The sequence below is a fragment of the Drosophila ananassae genome, chromosome 3L (assembly GCF_017639315.1).
Source record: "Drosophila ananassae strain 14024-0371.13 chromosome 3L, ASM1763931v2, whole genome shotgun sequence".
NCBI lineage: Eukaryota > Metazoa > Arthropoda > Insecta > Diptera > Drosophilidae > Drosophila > Drosophila ananassae.
The window spans coordinates 8689564-8706716 of record NC_057929.1 but is presented as its reverse complement, the minus strand read 5'-3'; the positions used below and the strand labels follow the sequence as shown (position 1 = coordinate 8706716).

The 17153-nt window shown below is 45.4% G+C and overlaps 5 protein-coding genes across 6 annotated transcripts; 1 reads left to right on the top strand and 4 right to left on the bottom strand.

Moving 5' to 3' along the window:
* Positions 1-3357: 3357 nt before the first annotated feature.
* On the bottom strand, positions 3358-4070 carry LOC26515563. 2 transcript variants are annotated; one of them, XM_014908655.3, is made up of 3 exons: positions 3861-4070; positions 3663-3801; positions 3358-3609 (listed from the first exon to the last, which is right to left on the bottom strand). In XM_014908655.3, exons 1-3 carry the CDS (start codon positions 4050-4052, stop codon positions 3530-3532), a joined length of 411 nt encoding a protein of 136 aa, XP_014764141.1. In that variant the 5' UTR covers positions 4053-4070; the 3' UTR covers positions 3358-3529. The 2 variants fall into 2 exon arrangements, with proteins under 2 accessions (XP_014764141.1, XP_014764142.1); XM_014908656.3 differs by having other exon boundaries at positions 3663-3763.
* A 44-nt stretch (positions 4071-4114) lies between these two features.
* Positions 4115-4924, bottom strand: LOC6495945. The gene is made up of 4 exons (XM_001959867.4): positions 4671-4924; positions 4527-4615; positions 4339-4471; positions 4115-4271 (listed from the first exon to the last, which is right to left on the bottom strand). Exons 1-4 carry the CDS (start codon positions 4792-4794, stop codon positions 4201-4203), a joined length of 417 nt encoding a protein of 138 aa, XP_001959903.2. The 5' UTR covers positions 4795-4924; the 3' UTR covers positions 4115-4200.
* A 666-nt stretch (positions 4925-5590) lies between these two features.
* LOC6494668 (extensin) lies at positions 5591-6334 on the top strand. Its single transcript, XM_001959866.4, has one exon. It carries the CDS (start codon positions 5659-5661, stop codon positions 6244-6246), a length of 588 nt encoding a protein of 195 aa, XP_001959902.1. The 5' UTR covers positions 5591-5658; the 3' UTR covers positions 6247-6334.
* Positions 6335-7590: 1256 nt separating this feature from the next.
* Positions 7591-8296, bottom strand: LOC6495944. The gene is made up of 4 exons (XM_014908069.3): positions 8121-8296; positions 7981-8066; positions 7795-7927; positions 7591-7734 (listed from the first exon to the last, which is right to left on the bottom strand). The coding sequence occupies exons 1-4, from the start codon at positions 8227-8229 to the stop codon at positions 7673-7675; spliced, it is 390 nt and encodes a 129-aa protein (XP_014763555.1). The 5' UTR covers positions 8230-8296; the 3' UTR covers positions 7591-7672.
* Positions 8297-8520: 224 nt separating this feature from the next.
* LOC6495943 (nucleoprotein TPR) lies at positions 8521-16828 on the bottom strand. Its single transcript, XM_001959864.4, has 5 exons — positions 16535-16828; positions 10010-16112; positions 9607-9935; positions 9420-9553; positions 8521-9355 (listed from the first exon to the last, which is right to left on the bottom strand). The coding sequence occupies exons 1-5, from the start codon at positions 16683-16685 to the stop codon at positions 9056-9058; spliced, it is 7017 nt and encodes a 2338-aa protein (XP_001959900.1). The 5' UTR covers positions 16686-16828; the 3' UTR covers positions 8521-9055.
* Positions 16829-17153: the final 325 nt, after the last annotated feature.

Sequence of the window (17153 nt, the reverse complement as noted above, 5' to 3'; positions counted from 1 at the left end):
TATGTTATTTTTTTGTACTATTTTTCTAGTTGGTAATTCATTTCCAACTGATGTCAACGAACTAAGCCGTTGATCTAAAAATTCTATGACATCTTTCAAATTTTGAATGTCATTTGACTTTTTAACTTGGCCCTCATATTGTTGCAGAGCCTCAATAGAAAATTTCTTTAAAATAATATGCGCAAAAATGCAATCTGATTCTTCAGTCAGATTTGCTTTAAGACGCATCATATAAATTGATTCATTTATAGAATCAATTGTATTTTTTAAATGCCTATATGAGTCCAAATTTATTTTTGGAAGCTCAATCAGGCGATTTAATTGGTCTGAAAATATCTTTCTATTATTTTCATACCTTTTTATGAGCAACTCCCAGGCTGCATCATAATTATTGCCTGAGCCAAGCAATAAATGGGAGACCACATTTCGTGCTTCCCCTTTTAGAGCACTTTTAAGGTAGCTTAGCTTCAATGATGGACTTAAATCCATTCTTGAATGCACAAGTTCCTTAAATAACTCATAAAAATGGTCCCAATCTTTGGAGTTTCCAAAGAAACTGGGAACCTCAATTTTTGGTAGGGTAGGTAGTTCGTCCATTTTAGGATTACTACCTTCTACCTTTTCTATTCGACCCACTTCGATTTTATTGTTCATGAGCTCAATGTGTATTTCCACATCTTCTCTGAGCTCTATTATTTTGGGCATATATTTATTATTTAGCCCTTCAATATTTATAAGATCGGACACTGTTTCTATTCTGCTAAGAAACATTTTTAATTTTTTAACTCTTATAGGAAAGGTTTCAGCTTTCCTTTCCTGGATTTCTATATATGTTTGCTCGAGGTAATCCTCGAGATTCTTTAAGGCACCCTCAAGCCTAGAAAATAGCTCATCCTGGCCAATAATATTTTTAATTTTTTCCTTAGCGGACTTGAATTTTGATAGCATGCTATCGAAATGTTTTTTAGTAAAATATTCGTGCTCTACAGCACCAAGTTGAACCAAATGATTATGGTTCGTGCAGGCTCTAAGCTCGATGTTCTTAAGTGATTCCCTATCTTCTTCTACATAAGAATTTTTTGCGAGAAGCGCATCTACTTGCCGGGTGAGACGCACCTGGTCTTCTATTATCGCGATTTTTTCTTTTGTCGACATATTTTAAAGTTTTTGTTTTTATTTTTAATTAAAATTATATTTAAGTTATAAAACTAAAAAGACCAAACTTGCCGATCAATATATTTTTTTCTGTTAATTTGGTAATTTTGTTGTCGCTGCGCTGTTGATGCTGCTTCCTCTTGGGGTGTTGTCACTGCTGCTGGCTGATGATGCTGTTCTAATCGTTTCGGCCGATATTGCTCCTGATGTTGCTCGGATGTTGCTTCTGCTTGGGGCGCTTATTGCTGCTTTAGCTGATGTTTTTGATGATGTTGGTGTCGTGCGGATGTTGCTTCTGATGTGCTTCTGCTATGTAGTCACGGCTGATGCTGATACTGACGTTTTTTTTTTTTTTTTTTTATTTTTTTATTTTTTCCGATTTAACAATATTTTGCGCCACTGTTGCTGTTGCTAATGCTGATGATTTTTTTTTTTTTTTTTTAAGTTTGTTTGTCCACAATTTACTTTTTTAAACTTTTACACGTTTACTTTTCTTTTAAACTTTTCCGATGTAGGGCCTCGGATACGCCAACACAAAATTTTTTATATTTTATATATTTTTATATATATTTTTATTATTCTGGTGTCGTTCCAGAAAACACACGATAGAAGGAAATATTTATTTATTTTTGTATTTCCTTTCTATTCGATTATGCTCATTGGCATTTATATTATTTTATTCTCTGTGTTCCTTACCTCTTGGGGGGAAACAACAGAGGACTACGATATTTAAACTGAGCTCTTTTTGACTCAGATCGCAGCCTTATTTTTTAGCTACCTTGGGCTGAGAATTTTTATTTTTTCTACAGCCACTTATAGGTGCCAGTTTTTTAAACCTGAGTCTCTTACCACAGGGGGGAAAACGTCAGGGTGTCTCGATGGACCAAATGTTAAGAGGAGCCCTTCAAATAAGTGTTACTCCAATGAGTTCCGTTTTAAAAACTGTTTTTATTTCTTACAATTCTCTTACAAGAAACATACATGAAAATCTTAAATCTATTTAAAACTACTTATCAACGGACTGCTCGCTGACCTGCTATGTGGCCCTTTCTTAAGTGCTTCAAGTGCACCACATATGGTAAATATTCGGTTCGACTGCAGGAGATCGTCTTTCAAACCATGCTGTTAATCACTTATTCACATGGGTCCGATCTCCTACATTCTATGTTTGGAATTCTTATCGTGTTCAATGCTTGAACAAACATCGTTTCCAGAAGCAAACGCATTTATAAGCTGCGTCAAAAAAATATTTAAAAAAGCTCCTCTTCGAGTTCAAAAATTTAAACAAATTTTAGACATCGAATTACCCCCTGAACCTATAATAACCAGATGGGGTACGTGGATAAAAGCGGCATCATATTATGCGAATAATATGGAAGGAATTGTAGAGGTACTGAATACACTAAACACAGAAGAAGCTGAATCCATCGAGCAGGCAAAAGAGCTCATAAAAAATCCACAGTTACATCGGGATTTTATATTCATAAAAACAAATTTTAATAGAATTGCCAATATAATAACTTCCTTGGAAGCGAGGGGCCTTCCATTGTCTAGAGCAATGGAATTGTTTGAGGAAGCAGCAAAAATTATAAAAAGCGTTTCTGGCGATTTCGGAAAGGAGCTGATTAAAAAATTGGATGCTGTTGTAAACAGAAATCCAGACTTTCTGAAAATTTCAAAAATCAACAACATTTTAAACTTTAAAGCTGAATTCTCTGAGCTTGGGAATGTGCAATATAAAAATATAATTAAATATAAATATGCTCCAACTACATCTTGTGATGTTGAAAGAAGCTTTTCAGCGTATAAAATGGTTTTTGGCGATAAACGCCAAAGCTTTACAAGTAGCTCTCTAGAAAAAATTATGATTGTCTACTGCAACACAAATTACTTTAATTAAAAATAACAATAATAATCAATCAAATATTAATCTATAACGTCTCTTTTTTGATTTCAATATCCTTTGCATGTATTTAGCATATTTTGCATATATTTTGCATATTTTTCATATATTTGGCATATTCTGCATATATTTTGCATATTTTTTGCATATGCATTTTATGCAAATATGCACAAAAAAAAAAAAATATGCCGATCGTTTTTAACTATCTATTCATTGAAATGAATTTTGGTGTTTTCAGAATTTAAATAACTTAAACCGTTAAAAATATGCAAATATGCAAATTCCGAGGTCTACTAATTATCAATAGATAAGGATTGTAGCCATTTGCTATATAAGAAATTTATTGTAGAACCAATTTTGATATTACGTTCAGAATAAAATAGCCCTTGAGCTAACTAAATAGTTGGACTCTCCAATCAACTCAAACGCTATTATTATTTCGAACCAATAGTAACTTGGTACACTAAGAATTTAAACCTCATGGCCAACGGGAGGGGTTCTAATTTGGATAAGAAACGAATAGACCACAATCCAAAAGTAGACTCCAAAGCCTAAAAACACGGAAATGTATTTAAATTGGAGTAAACTGAATAGGGGGACTCACAAACATAGACGGTACTTAGGGTAGCTGTTAATTTTGCGTATTTTTGATGCCAAATTAAGATGGTGACACAGTAGACGCTCAAAATGATGTAGTTCGTGAGGCTGGTTATGAGGAAAAACATCAGAAGGACAGTCGATTTCTGCATTGGTTTAATGTGAGTTTGGGGGTTGTTGTGGGAGAACCCGGTATCCGACTTACTATCAGAGCGCCACCCAGTAGAAAAAGGCATCCAATGCAGTGACAAATGGCCACAGCCTGTTCAATATGGCCGATGAACTTAGTTTCTGCAAAATTTAACACCAGGACATTGGTGAAGAAGTCCAGGATGGCGATCAGGATACATCCCTTGCGCAACCCCAAGAAGCAGCAACATTTTTGAAGGCGCCACATTTTAATTGAACTTTAAAGTGTAATTCATATATTATATTTTTGTGATGGGAAAAGCTAAGCAATTGTCAGAGGATTAAAAACTTTATTGCTACATATAGGCACAGTACAATTTTTTCCAAGCACTTCTGTTGAATGTTAACAGCCGCATTCAGATGAAAAGAGCTCCGCCGAGAGCAGCGTAAAAGGAGTAGGCCACCAGCCAGAAGTATAGGCACATCACTAGTTCAATGGGAGTGGGGAAAAAGATAGTAATACTATTTTAATTATGCATTCGAAAAGAACTCACCCAACATCATGACGTAGAGTACAATCACCGGATACCAAATGGAGAGAATTACGTCGGCAATGATTAGTATAATCATGGCCATTATCTTGATAAGGGTCAGCAGTACGTAAGGCAGCATCCAAATGCTCCTTAGCTGCAGAAAAAAACTATTTAAGAACTTATTTTTCCGAAAAAATGGACCATCTTACCTTTAAACATCCAATAATTAGACACACGCAGCTCAGACAGTGTATCATCATGAAGATGAGGAACAATCGGTGGCCCAGATCGGGCATTCCTACAAAATGTGGTGGGTTATTAACTGCTGGGTTGCTGGTAATCCATCCACTTACCAGACTCCCCGAAAACGGCGACGAAGAAGCCCCCCAAAACATCCACCACAATGTGTATGAATCCAACTAGGAGAGTGCCGAAGCGCAGATCGACGAAGCAGCAGCAGCGTTGGAGGTAGATCATGATGGTTAAATGGATATTCGTCTCTTGAAAGGATTCAGTTATCCGAGTCGGTGCAAGTTTTTTTGTTTAGCAAAGTATGAAATGCCGAGGGTGTTGTAAGTGTTGACATGGAATTCAAAGGACTTGAAATATAGTTTCACATTATTTGCATAACTGAAAATACACGGCGTATGAGTGATCTTGGGTCATATTTCATATATTTATTCCAAAATAGGTGATATATCGTTCATATTTTAAAAGCTTTGTTCTACGTGGGAGTAAAGTGGTAAGGTAACCTAGCACCACTTTGTCGTCTCGAAAAGTAATCCATCATATTGCAATGACCGTCCCTGGCCTACCTCAAAGCGCCGGTATGTGATCGTGTCAATCGTGTTACATAATAAATTACAAGCAAGCGACGCAATCGGATTTTAATGGGTATGCTTTTGGCAAATACTTGTTGTGGCCAAAAAAAATAAAATAAATAAAAATACAGAAACAAAAAAGAGGCCGGGAAGTTCCAGAGAGGCAGAACGTGACGCTGGCCGGGCCCCTCCCTTCGATCCGATCTGTTTACCTTTTGGCAGTCTTCGTTTTCATCACCCCAATCCGAATCCGAATCCGAATCCCAATTCCAATTCCAATCCGAAACGGAATCCGTTGCTATCGAAAACGAACTCTCGGCGTTAATTTGTATGCATCGCGGAGTGCAGGCGCGGATTGAAGAGCTAAGCGTAACGCAATTGGGAAGCCATCGGAAATATTATGCAAAATGTGGCCCAGAGGGGGTTATACAAACGGCTGTCTGGCCAACGACTCATATATAATAACGGCTTGACCTGCAATTGTAGCTTCATTCGCAGCCGAACCATTGACAAGATCACCATGCAATCCCAGTATATCCTTCTCCTGCTGGCTGCCACATTGGCCGTTACCCTGGCCCGTCCGGAGCCCCCCAAATCTCGCTACGGACCTCCTCCGCCACCGGCTCCCCAAAAGGAATACGGTCCCCCGGCTCCAGCTCAGCCACTTCCAGCTTACGGTCCTCCTGCTGCCTTCTATGGACCACCAGCCAGTGAATCCATCGTGACAAAGAACGTTTATGTGCATGTGCCGCCAGAGGAGCCGGAATTCTATCCCGCTGCCTCTCCTATCCAGACCGCCGTGCCCAAGAAGCACTACAAGATTATCTTCATTAAGGCCCCCAACCCACCAGCACCAGTGCGCCAGGTGCTGCCCCCACCAGTGCAGGACGAGCACAAGACCCTGGTCTATGTGTTGGTTAAGAAGCCCGAGGAACAGCAGCCCGTTATCCTGCCGGCACCAGAGCCCACGGAGCCCAGCAAGCCAGAGGTGTACTTCATCAAGTACAAGCAACAGCAGCCCAAGCCTGCCACCCAATATGGCCCACCCGCTGCTCCCGCGGAGGAGTACGGAGCACCACCTGCCCCCCGTACCCTAGAGCAGTTCTAGTTTCAATAGTCAGATAGGTCACAGCCCATGAATGTAAATATTATTTATGATCGCTGCCATTAAAGAAGAGTGTTTAGAGAATGCGAAATTAACTTCGAGACGGATCTTTATTTCTTGGGAAGGATTCCGGCTGCATAATAAATGCTTAATTGAGAGAATGGAAAGTAATTTTTTCATCGATGTGAAATATTATCTCGATTTCTAAAGAGCCTCAAGGTTGTAGTAAATATAGATTTTTAGATTCGTCACTTTATTATTATGTTATTCAATAAATCCGATGAGACGTATAAGTAATTATGGAAATGATTTCATTTTGAAAAAGAAACATCATCTTCAGAATATCAATTAGTTTCTGGCGACACAGAGCGAATCAGTTTTATACCCATGCAGAGTTTATTAATTCTGTTTCATATTGATAGGAAACAAAACTAAGGTAACTTTAGGTATTCCGCCCAAGAATCGGATGGAAATTGGCCAAGATATAGCCATCGCTGGGAGCCTCCCCATGGACTTTCCACATTTTGAAGGGGATACCCCAGAAAATGTATATTTTGAAGGGGATAGCCCAAAAAATGTACAAAAAATGTAAAAAATATTTTGTTCTTAGATGTTGATGCAGAATGACGGAGAATCTTTCTACAAATCGTTTAAGGTATTCCGCTAAAGAATCGGATGGAAATTGGCCAAGATATAGCCATCGCTGGGGGCCATATTGTCTTCCCCATGCACTTTCCACATTTTGAAGGGGATAGCCCAGAAAATTGACAAAAAATGTAAAAAATATTTTGTTCTTAGATTTTGATGCAGAATGATGGAGAATCGATCTACAAATCGTTTTAGGTATTCCGATCAAGAATCGGGTGAAAATTGGCCAAGGTATGGCCATCGCTGGGGGCCATATTGTCCTCCTCATGCACTTTCCACATTTTGAAGGGGATAGCCCAGAAAATTGACAAAAAATGTAAAAAATATTTTGTTCTTAGATTTTTATGCAGAATGATGGACAATCGATCTACAAATCGATTAAGGTATTCCGCTCAAGAATCGGATGGAAATTGGCCAAGATATATCTATCGCTGGGGGCCATATTGTCCTCCCCATGCGCTTTCCACATTTTGAAGGGGATAGCCCAGAAAATTGACAAAAAATGTAAAAAATATTTTGTTCTTAGATTTTGATGCAGAATGATGGAGAATCGATCTACAAATCGTTTAAGGTATTCCGATCAAGAATCGGGTGAAAATTGGCCAAGGTATGGCCATCGCTGGGGGCCATATGGTCCTCCCCATGCGCTTTCCACATTTTGAAGGGGATAACCCAGAAAATGTACAAAAAATTAAAAAATATTTTGAATAGCCTATGTAAAGATATTTTATTTGATTTTTTTAAAGAACTACAAAATATATCAGTTGGATATCAGATTAAATTATTCTTGCTTCAGCCGATCGTAGTAGGAATAGACCACTATCCAAAAATATAAACCCAGAACTGAAAAAAGTATTCGATTAAGAATGAGTCAAGTTAATTAAATAAAATACTTTAAATCACCTGATTGAAGTACATCAAATATTAGATAGTCATTAACAATTCCTTCTGTGGCCACAAATATTCCTTCGGCGACCAAAATCACGAAACGTAAACAGGACACCATGAGGTAAGGCATTAGAAAGCATCTAGCGTCCTTATAGAGAAGGGTGTACTCCACTGGAAAGAACAATTCCTTGAAAAACTTACCAAAACAGCTCCAAGAAGGAGAAAAATGCAACAGATCACATAGGCGCCGCTGACCACGAGTGAAAGAAACCCCAACAAAGAATCACCTTAGTGAGAGGCTTTTAATATGGATGTCTCAAACCATTTGTAATCCCACTCACGGTCTACGAAGAAGCGATCCAATCCCCGGATTAAAACCTCTATAAGGGAGATCAAAATGCATCCGCACTTTAGCCCAATGCAAAAACAGCAATTATCTGTGTAGATCATTTTGGGAATCAACTGGGATCTCAATACTTTCAGACTGTTCCAGCTTGGCCAACTAGACTGTTGTTTACGGCGCCAACTTTCGATTGTTGGTAATTATGTTGGAGGCGTTGATTCTGGTCACGTTCCATGTCGAACTGCTGTGGTTCGCATAATTAATCGAGCATTGCGGGCTTAGACCAATTAAGGTCATTGCCATCTTGGCTGGTCGATCAACGCTCTACATTTCGTGCCTAAGAATCCCATTAATTACTTTCATTCTCCTTTAGGCCATAAGTTTAAAAATGGATACAATTATCATTACATATTATTTATTGACATACTAAAAAACTCTACAATTATAATAATAAACAAGAACAAAAGCTCTTTGCGTCTTGGCAGCTGCAACTTGGCAAGCGGTAGAATGTTGAGTAATGAATTGTAGTTTTTATCGACGTCGTCTTAGAAAGAACTTATAATAATTGTAAATTTAAATGCGAGGATCCTTAGATCTACCCCAGTTTACGCCATGATTTTAGTCAGCCTACAGCGGACTTTCGTCAACGAGTCCGTTTTAGTTCCCTTCGCCCCAGGTCAGATGACAAAGTGGTCATGGAAAGCGATGCAATGTCAGAGTGGGAGAAGAGCGACAAGCGAGAGATTCGTTACATCGTATTTTAAGTGTTAACTTAACTTTTATGTAAAAAAATTAAACCTTTAATACAAGTATAAACTCTAAGAAACGAAATGAATCCTCTTTGATGTGCTGTATGAACTCGCTTATCGCTTAACTTTCACTCTGCCACTCGTTACTCCCTGCATTGCTATCCATGGCCACTCCGTCATCCGCCTAAGGGAAACGACCGCCGCTGTTGAAGTTGTTGGGAGATGGCCGGCGGAGGGGACGACGGCTGCGGGCACGCTGGGTGAATCCTCGGTTACTGGACGCACCGGGCGGCATAGTTTCGCGCTGCACATTACCAGGAGACGTTTCTCGCTGCCAGACGATACGTTGCGGCCTATTTGGGTTGTTGGGGCTATTACCGCGCATCAGGACGCGACCTCCGCGACGAGTTGGCACTGCACTGCGAAGCGTGCGGAATCGTGTGTTCTCCGACGGAGAGGTGGCCTCTGCCTCCCGACCCTCCTCCTAAAAAAAAAGGAAAAATGGTTCAGCATTTTTGTGATAACTTATCCCTGAAATGTGTCCTTACCTCCACACCCACGGCCTGCTTCTCACCCTCCGACGATACGCCATCAGTGCCTTCGCTGTCCTCCGTGGGGTTGCCCTCGCCGTGAACGGCCTGGTTATCGGACACCTCCGACTGGCTCGTGCCCACATTTTGATCTAAAAGTGGCGGAGATTAGTTATTGAAATCGTAGGTACCTTTTGTGACTTACTTTCGTTTCCCAACGGCTGGGAATCCTCCTCTTGGCCAGGGGCTAGGGTCTCTTCAGCGAATGCTTCATCCGCTTCGCTGGCATTTTCCGCTCGTCCAGCTTGGTCGTCACCGTCTCCTGCCTTAGTGGCATCGCTGCCACTACCTTCCCCGCCATCGCCTTGCTTTTGTGGAGAACTGGCAGCCGCAGTCCCTTCGACACTGGGTCCTGCTCTTTCGTCGGAGGCTCCCTCCGTATGGACCGCTGTGCCATCCACCTCGGCAGCTTCTACACGAGCTGGCTGCTCACTGAAGTTGGACACTTGGGGCGAGCTCACGATTTCCAACGAACTGAAGAAAAAAGTATAATTAATAAAAAGCGATTGCAACAAAAAAAATTATTATAAATAGTATTTATTAAATACCTTTCGGTCCGACGAGCGGCTGCTGAAGATGTTGAGGCGGCCACTGGATTGGAGGACTCGCCACTGCCGCTGGTGATGGCTTGGCTCTGGTTGTTCTCCTGGACGGCCACCGCAGCTACAGCCTGGCTATCGAGCAACTGGCTTTCCTCTTGCGCCTGAAGTTGCTGCTCCGGCACTTCTTCAATGTCAACTTCGTTGTTGTCCTGCGCATCAGCAGCCATCTCATTGTCGTCGTCCGCTCCCTCCTGGTCATCCATCTCGTTATCCTGCTCGTAGGAGTCCTCGTACACCTCTTGTTCGGCATCGCCGCCATCAATGGGACCATCGTCGGCATCCGCCAGAACATCCTCCTCGTCGTCCGAGTCCACTACTTGGATATCGTCCTCTTGATCGCGCTGGGAGGAGGTGGGCATCTGGTCCACGTCCATTCCAGAGTCACCAATATGGCCAGCGGAGAGTTCTCCGCTGTGCACGGGTCCTCGAAGTCGCTTGGTCATCTTGACCATCTTCTCGGGCACGCCCTCTTCGTTAGTGGTGGAGGAATCGCCTTCCACGTCCCGCGGACGCTTGATGCCCACTGAGGAGCAACCGGCCTGGGTAGTGGTCACATTGCTGCTGGAGGGAGTATGACGGCTGTGGCTGCTCACCACGGTGGAGGAGCTGCTGCTGCTGCCCGAGGTACTGGGTTGCTGGCTCTGATTTCCGGCGTCCTGGATACTTGGCACTGTTGCGTTAGGAGCTGAGGTGGAACTAGATGATGAAGAGGAACCCTCGACACGTGGCGACACCAGAGCGACCACCTGCTGCTGTGCTCCACCCACGAATAGCTGGGCATCGTTCTGCTGCGGGTGCTGGATACTTTCCGCCTCCTGAGAACTTTCCGCGGCAGATGAGGCGCCCATCGGAGGAATAGCAGCCACTGCCACTGCAGCTGAGCTGGTGGACGGCATGTAATCCGTGTGCGATGATGTGGGTGACGAAGACGCCATCGATTCGAGAGCAGCGCTTCCCGTGGTATGCACCTGCTGTTGAGGCGGCACCAAGGCTGTTTGGGCCACTGCAGAGCTGCCTCCACTCGCAGCAGCAGACGTCGTGGATGTGGAGGAGGATGACGACGATGAGGATGAAGTGGAGGCACTGGAGGCCGCCGAGGGTTGCTGGCTGGTAGGAAGTATGGCTGCAGTGCGGCTGTTCTGCACAGAGATGGGTCTAATACTAGCCAAAGGAGTTTCGCTACCTCGCCAGGGGGTAACCGTGGCCGATTGCTGGACTGTGGCGGAGCCGGACATCGGTTTCACGTTGGCGGTGCGTGGAGAGCTCTCTGAAATGTTGCCCTTTTCTGCCACCGAGCTGGTCGACGGCTTCGTGGACTGCTGGGAGCCCAATTGCCTAGTCAGTTGGTTAATCCGCATGTGCAGCGATTCGTTTTCACGGGTGAGTCGCTGGTTGATGTCCTTATTTGCGGCAATATTCTCCTGAAGCTCCTTCTCCAGTCGGGCAATGGTCTCGTCGTAGGAGGACTTGGTGGATGCGAAGGTAGACTCCTGGTTGGCCAACTCAGTACGGGCCACAGTCAGGTCCACAACCAACTTGTCCAGCTTCGTTTTGTACTCCTGACGCACCGATGAGGCATCTGTCTCGGGTTCCGTGCGCTTCTTCAGCTCGTCGTTCTCCCTGGATAGTTTCTCCTGATCCTCCTTGGCGGCCTTCAACTGGTTGTTGACCTCTTCCAGCTCAGTTCGCACCTTCTCCAAGTCGGCAATGGTTTCTGAGCTTCCGGTTTGGGCCTGGAGTCCCATGTAATAGTCTTTGTAGCGCTTGGCCAGTTTGCGGAGCTGCAACTCCTTCGTGTCCTTGTCAGCAATGGTTTTGTCTTTGGTCTCCAACTCCTCGTTGGCTTTCAGTAGCTCTTCCTCCTTTTGGAGCAGGCGGTTCTTCAGCTCCATAAGCTCCTGGGCCTGGCGGGTGTTGGTCTGCTTAAGGTTATTGGACTCTTCAGCCTGTTTTTTACGAGCTTCGTCCAGCAGTTGGAGATGCTTGTTCAGCGACGGCAGCTCGGTATCGAGTCGCTGCTTCAGGGAAGCCAGCTCGTCCTGCTGCTTCTTGGCCATGTCCTTTTCGGCGGTTAATAGCTTGGCCAGATGCTCGCGCTCACCTTGCAGGCGCTTGAACTCCTCTGGATTGCGGTTGCTTTTCTCCACCAAAGCGTTCGCGCGCTGCCGCCACTTGATCGCCTCGGTGCGCAGCGAGGTGTTCTCCACATTCAGCTCCTCGATCTTTGAGGTGAGCTCCTTGTTGCTGCACTGCAGCGGGAACAGCTCCTTCTCTACGCTACTGATGCGTTCGGTGAGTTCAGCCACACGGAGCGTCAGAGCGTTGCGTTCTTCGCGCAGGATGCGATTGCTGTCCGTAATGGCATTCAGAGTCTCGATCTTGCGCAGGACCTCCTCGTGCTTGCTGGCCGATTCAACGTCGGCCTGGCTCTTGGCCCTCTCCTGGTTGAGATAGCCATTCAGTTCGTCCACCTTCTTCTGTTGGATCGTGTGCTCCGACACCAGCCGCGCATTCTCAGCCTTTAGAATGTCCAACTTGGCAGCATAGAGATCCTTCTCCTTGCGCAGGAACTTGATGATCTTGAGGAGCTGTTCGTTATTCTTGTTGTCCTCGCCGGCAGAAACGTTCAGGCTCTGGTCGGCATCCATAGCGGAATCATTCAGGATCGAAGTGCTTGCATTGTGCGACTGACTGGCCAAAGCCGTCAGTTTCGTTGTCAGAGCTTCTATCTGCTCGTGCAAGCTGGCGTTCAAGGCGTTCAGATCCACCACTCGACTTTCGGACTCCTCCTTTTCCCGCTCCAGCAGCTTTTGGGCCTCAGCATTGGAGCGGAGCAACTCGTCGTGGGCGGCCTGCAGCGACTCTCGTCCGGATTTGAGCTGATTCAGTTCGTCTTGGACCTTGAAGAACTCGGCCTTGACGCGCGTCAGTTCCTGGATGTCTGCCGAGTGCAGCACCATCTCGTTGGCATACTTCACCTCTGTCGCATTCAGAGATTCTGCCAGCTTGGTATTCTCCGCACGCAGGGTGCGAATGGTGCGACCCGACTCCGTCAGTTTCTCGAGAACGCCCTTCAGCTCCTCCTGCGCCACCTTGAGCTGATCCGACTGATTAACGCTCTTGCTCTGCTCGGCGACATTCGAGAGCATCGCCTCCGCCTCGAGGTCGGTGATGCGGGTCTTAAGTTCAGCCTCGGTATTCTGTAGCTTCTTGATCTCCTCCTCCTGCTTGGCCACCAGCTCGGTGTGCAGTTCATGCAGCCGCTTGATTTCGCTTTCGGCGCTCTGCGACATCTTGTAGAACTGTTCGCCGTGCTCCCGGGCCTTTGCCAGTTCTTTGGTGAGTGATGTGATCTCCACGGTTGCCTGATCGAATTTGAGCTCGAAGTCGCGAGCCCGCTTGTTGGCCGCCGCGATAGGGTTTTCGTTCATTGAGGGCGTGAGGCTCTCCTGGAGTTTCTTGCTGAGCTCGGTCACCTGATTGTTCTTCTGGACCAGCTCCTCCCGAACGTTCAACAACTCTGCCTGCCATTTCTCCGCCTGCTGCTTCTCCTCTTCCTTCAGCTTTATGGCAGTCTCTGTTTGCCTTCTGAACTCGTTGATGGACTCCCGGAACTTCTCCTCTTCCTCCTGGAAGTGGCGACGTTGGGCGGCCAGCTCCCTAACAGTATCATCTAGTCGCTGCTCGAGTCGAAGCCTGCCCTCAGTCTCCGATCGTTCCAGGTTGGCCTTGATGAACTCCAAGTTGTTCAGTAGCAGTGACTGACTTTGCTGCTCGCGGTGGAATGCCTCCTTTTCGATCTGCAGCCTCGAGGCGGTGTCCTTCAGGATTCGATTCTCTTGACGCAGGCTGTGGGCCTCAGAGTCGACAGCCGCGTGTTTTCGGTGAGCTGCAATCACCTCGTCCTTAAGCATGAGCACGGTCTGCTCGTGTTTTATGATGGTCTTCTCGTAGCTCTTTGTTCGCTCCTCCAGCGCAGATACTTGATGCTTGTAGGTATCGATGTTCTTGTGCAGCAATTCTATTTGTTCCTTTTGGAACTCGGTGGCATTCATTAGCTTGCAGTTGCAGGATGTCAGTTCGCGCACCTCCTTTCGCATGGAGTCGAACTGCTCCTGGGCCAGAGCGTCGTTTTTGCGCTTCTCGTTAGTGTAGTAGTCGTAGTTCTCCTTCAAAGCTGCATACTTCTTGACCTCCTCCTCCAGTTGCATCTCCAAGCCACGAACACGCTTTTCCAGCTTCCGCTCTTCCTCCAGTTGGGCGGCAGACTTCGTAGACGTATCCATCACGGAATCATTAAGGTCAATATTAGAGTTGTCCAGATCTACAGTCTTCTGTCCGAGTTTCTTTTGGGCAGCAAAGTAGAACTTCTTGTAGCGCTCGCACTTGGAGAGCAGAGTAGTTATGGTGGTGTTCTTCTGTACCAAGGCCTCTTCCATTTCGGCGAATCGCTCGTCGGCTCTCTTCAGCTTTTCTTCGGATTTCTGCAGCGACAATTTGTCATTGCTCTTCTCGTACTCTTCCAAAGTAGAGCTCAGGTCGCGGCTCAAGGCAAGCAGCTTCATATTATTCTCTTGCAGCTCCCGAATCGAATCAAAGGTGACAAAGTTTCTGGTAATTACGGTTTCGCTAGTTATCTCCTCGTTGTCGTCGCGATCGGACTTCCGTTGCATACGCGGAACGCCAGCCCGCAGGCAGTTGAGCTCATCGAGCAGCACACACACCTGGCGACTGAGATCGCAGTGCGTTTGCTTCAGCTTCTTGGCCTCCTTCTGGGTGTGCTTCAAGTTGAAGGTTGTTCTTTCCAGTTCGTGCTCCAAGAAGAGCTTCTTTTCGACCAACTCATCGCGCTCTTGGATAAGCAAAGCGTGTGCCTCGCTAAGCTTGTTGTAGTCGGATCCCTGCTTCTGCAGGATGGGAGCATTCTCGTTGATCTCATCCAGAATAGACTTCATTTGGAGCTTAAGCTGCTCAATCTCGCGGTTGCGCAACTCCAGTTCCTCACTGCTCTTGGCATACATGGAGTAGAGTTCGGTGAGTGACAGATCGGATCGCATAATCCGCGTGGCTAGTGCGGCACTAGGAGCAATTTGGCAAATGGCGCTCTCCAGACTGCGCTCCTGGATCTCCTTCAGCAGATCATTGGCGTGGTCGATCTCAGTCTTCATGTCGGAGATCTTTTTATTGAGGCCTTCCACCTCTGCAGCGTGGGAGTTCTTTTGGGCCTCCTTCTCCGCTTCCAACTGGCCGTACTCATCCGAAGCGACATTGAGCAGACGTTTAAGTTCGGAAATGCCTTGCAGGAGCTCATCTCGCTCGGCCAGGGTTTCATCCTCAGTGCTCTTGAATATTTCGAATAGCTTGTCCTTGGCGTCGAGCTCCTTCTTCAACGTTTCCACATACAGCTCGGTGGCCTGGTTGTGCTGGTAGATGTTTTCATTCTGCTCCTCCAGCTTCCGGTTCAGCTCTTCGATGGTTTTTGTGGCTTGGGCATGCTGGCTTTGCACTATCTGCAGGACATCGGTCTTCTCCTTCAGCCGCGACTCCAACTGCATGATGGTCAGCGAGTGCTCGCGTCGAATGTTCTGCAGCTCGGCGTTGTTTCGGTTGAGGTCACTACTGAGCAGTTGGTTCTCTTGCTGCAGCATGGCTCTTTCGCTCTCCAGCCGGCGTTCCTTCATCTCAAGCGACACCTCCTTGCTCTGGATCTCATCCACACGGGCAATGGCCTCGCACTTGGCGGCGATGGCGCTGCTCAACTGTTGCTGGTAGGTGTGCAGATCCTGCTTCAGTCTGTCTAGCTCTGCCTGTTGCCGCTCGATGACCTTCATTAGCGAATCACGCTCTTCGACGGCCGTCGACTTCTCCTTCCGTAGCAGGGAAACGCTCTGTTCATAGCTGCTGACCGTTTCCAAAAGCTGGGCTCTTTCTGCGGATACTTGGTCCAGTTGCGTGCGGAGTTCATTAACATTCTGCTCGAAGTTGTTGAACTTCACCAGGTAGTCTTCCACTTTGTTCTGCAGCTCCTCGCAGGTTTGTTCTGCTGCGCCTAACGAGATTAAAGTAAAAAAATTACACAAATGTATAGTTTTGGGGGAAATTAAAATTTAAACCCGGCAAAAGGAAAGGCCAGGGTTGCCATATCGACTGCAGGTTACACCTCTGTAGCCATACGTATACACACATACATACATATGTACATGCATGTGCATGCGAAGCGGCCATTGTTTGCAAAGTGCAACAAGCCGGGAAATTGGCAAGAATGCGGCAACAGAAAAAAGGATGAGTAAATTCAGTCAGTAATAGTTCTTAGCTATTCATCTCAATATCACTCAGCTTCATTTCCGAACCAGAAAAGGCGCCTAGAAACGCCGGCTACGCATGCAAAATTATGAGCCCCCCAACCCAGGGGTTCTATTCTGGGGGCAACCTTAACTTTTCATCGTTTAACTTAATAATAATAAAACTTACCCAAGCGGTTGGCTGCGGCGCGTTCCTTGCAATACTCATCAGAAAATGTCTTAATGTACTCGGACAATTTTTTTTGCACGGCCTCCGGCACAAGAGACAACTCCACGGGCAGAAGTATGTTTTCTAGAGTTTGTGGACCGCTGAGATCCATGTTAACAGATAATTCTTGTCAAGCGGCAATTAAATACAAGTTATTCGTGGTCAGAAAATAGTTTTTCGGAAAAATCGCCAGACGCCAGTCAGATGCCAAAGAAGTGTGCCCAAAAGATGTGGAATTGTTGATAAGTGATCAAAATTAATCGATAAATTTGTCAAATAAAATTGATATTTTTAGACCATAATATCGATATCGAAAATACGGTATTTTTCTTTTTAAATTATTTTATATTTCTACCGCTACCGTTGGTCACCTAAATATAAATTTTTAATTTTACTGATCTACAGCTAATCTGGGATTTAAATGGCCAACGCGTGTCTATTCAACTCGTTGCAGGAATTTTGGACGGAAGTGGCAGCGCCGCCATGCTCCTTTTTAAGGGTTGTGAAGCGGAAAAGGCGGCTAACGGAGAAAAATTTGAAAAAAGGTCAGGACTAGCGCATAGACTTTATACGATTGCGC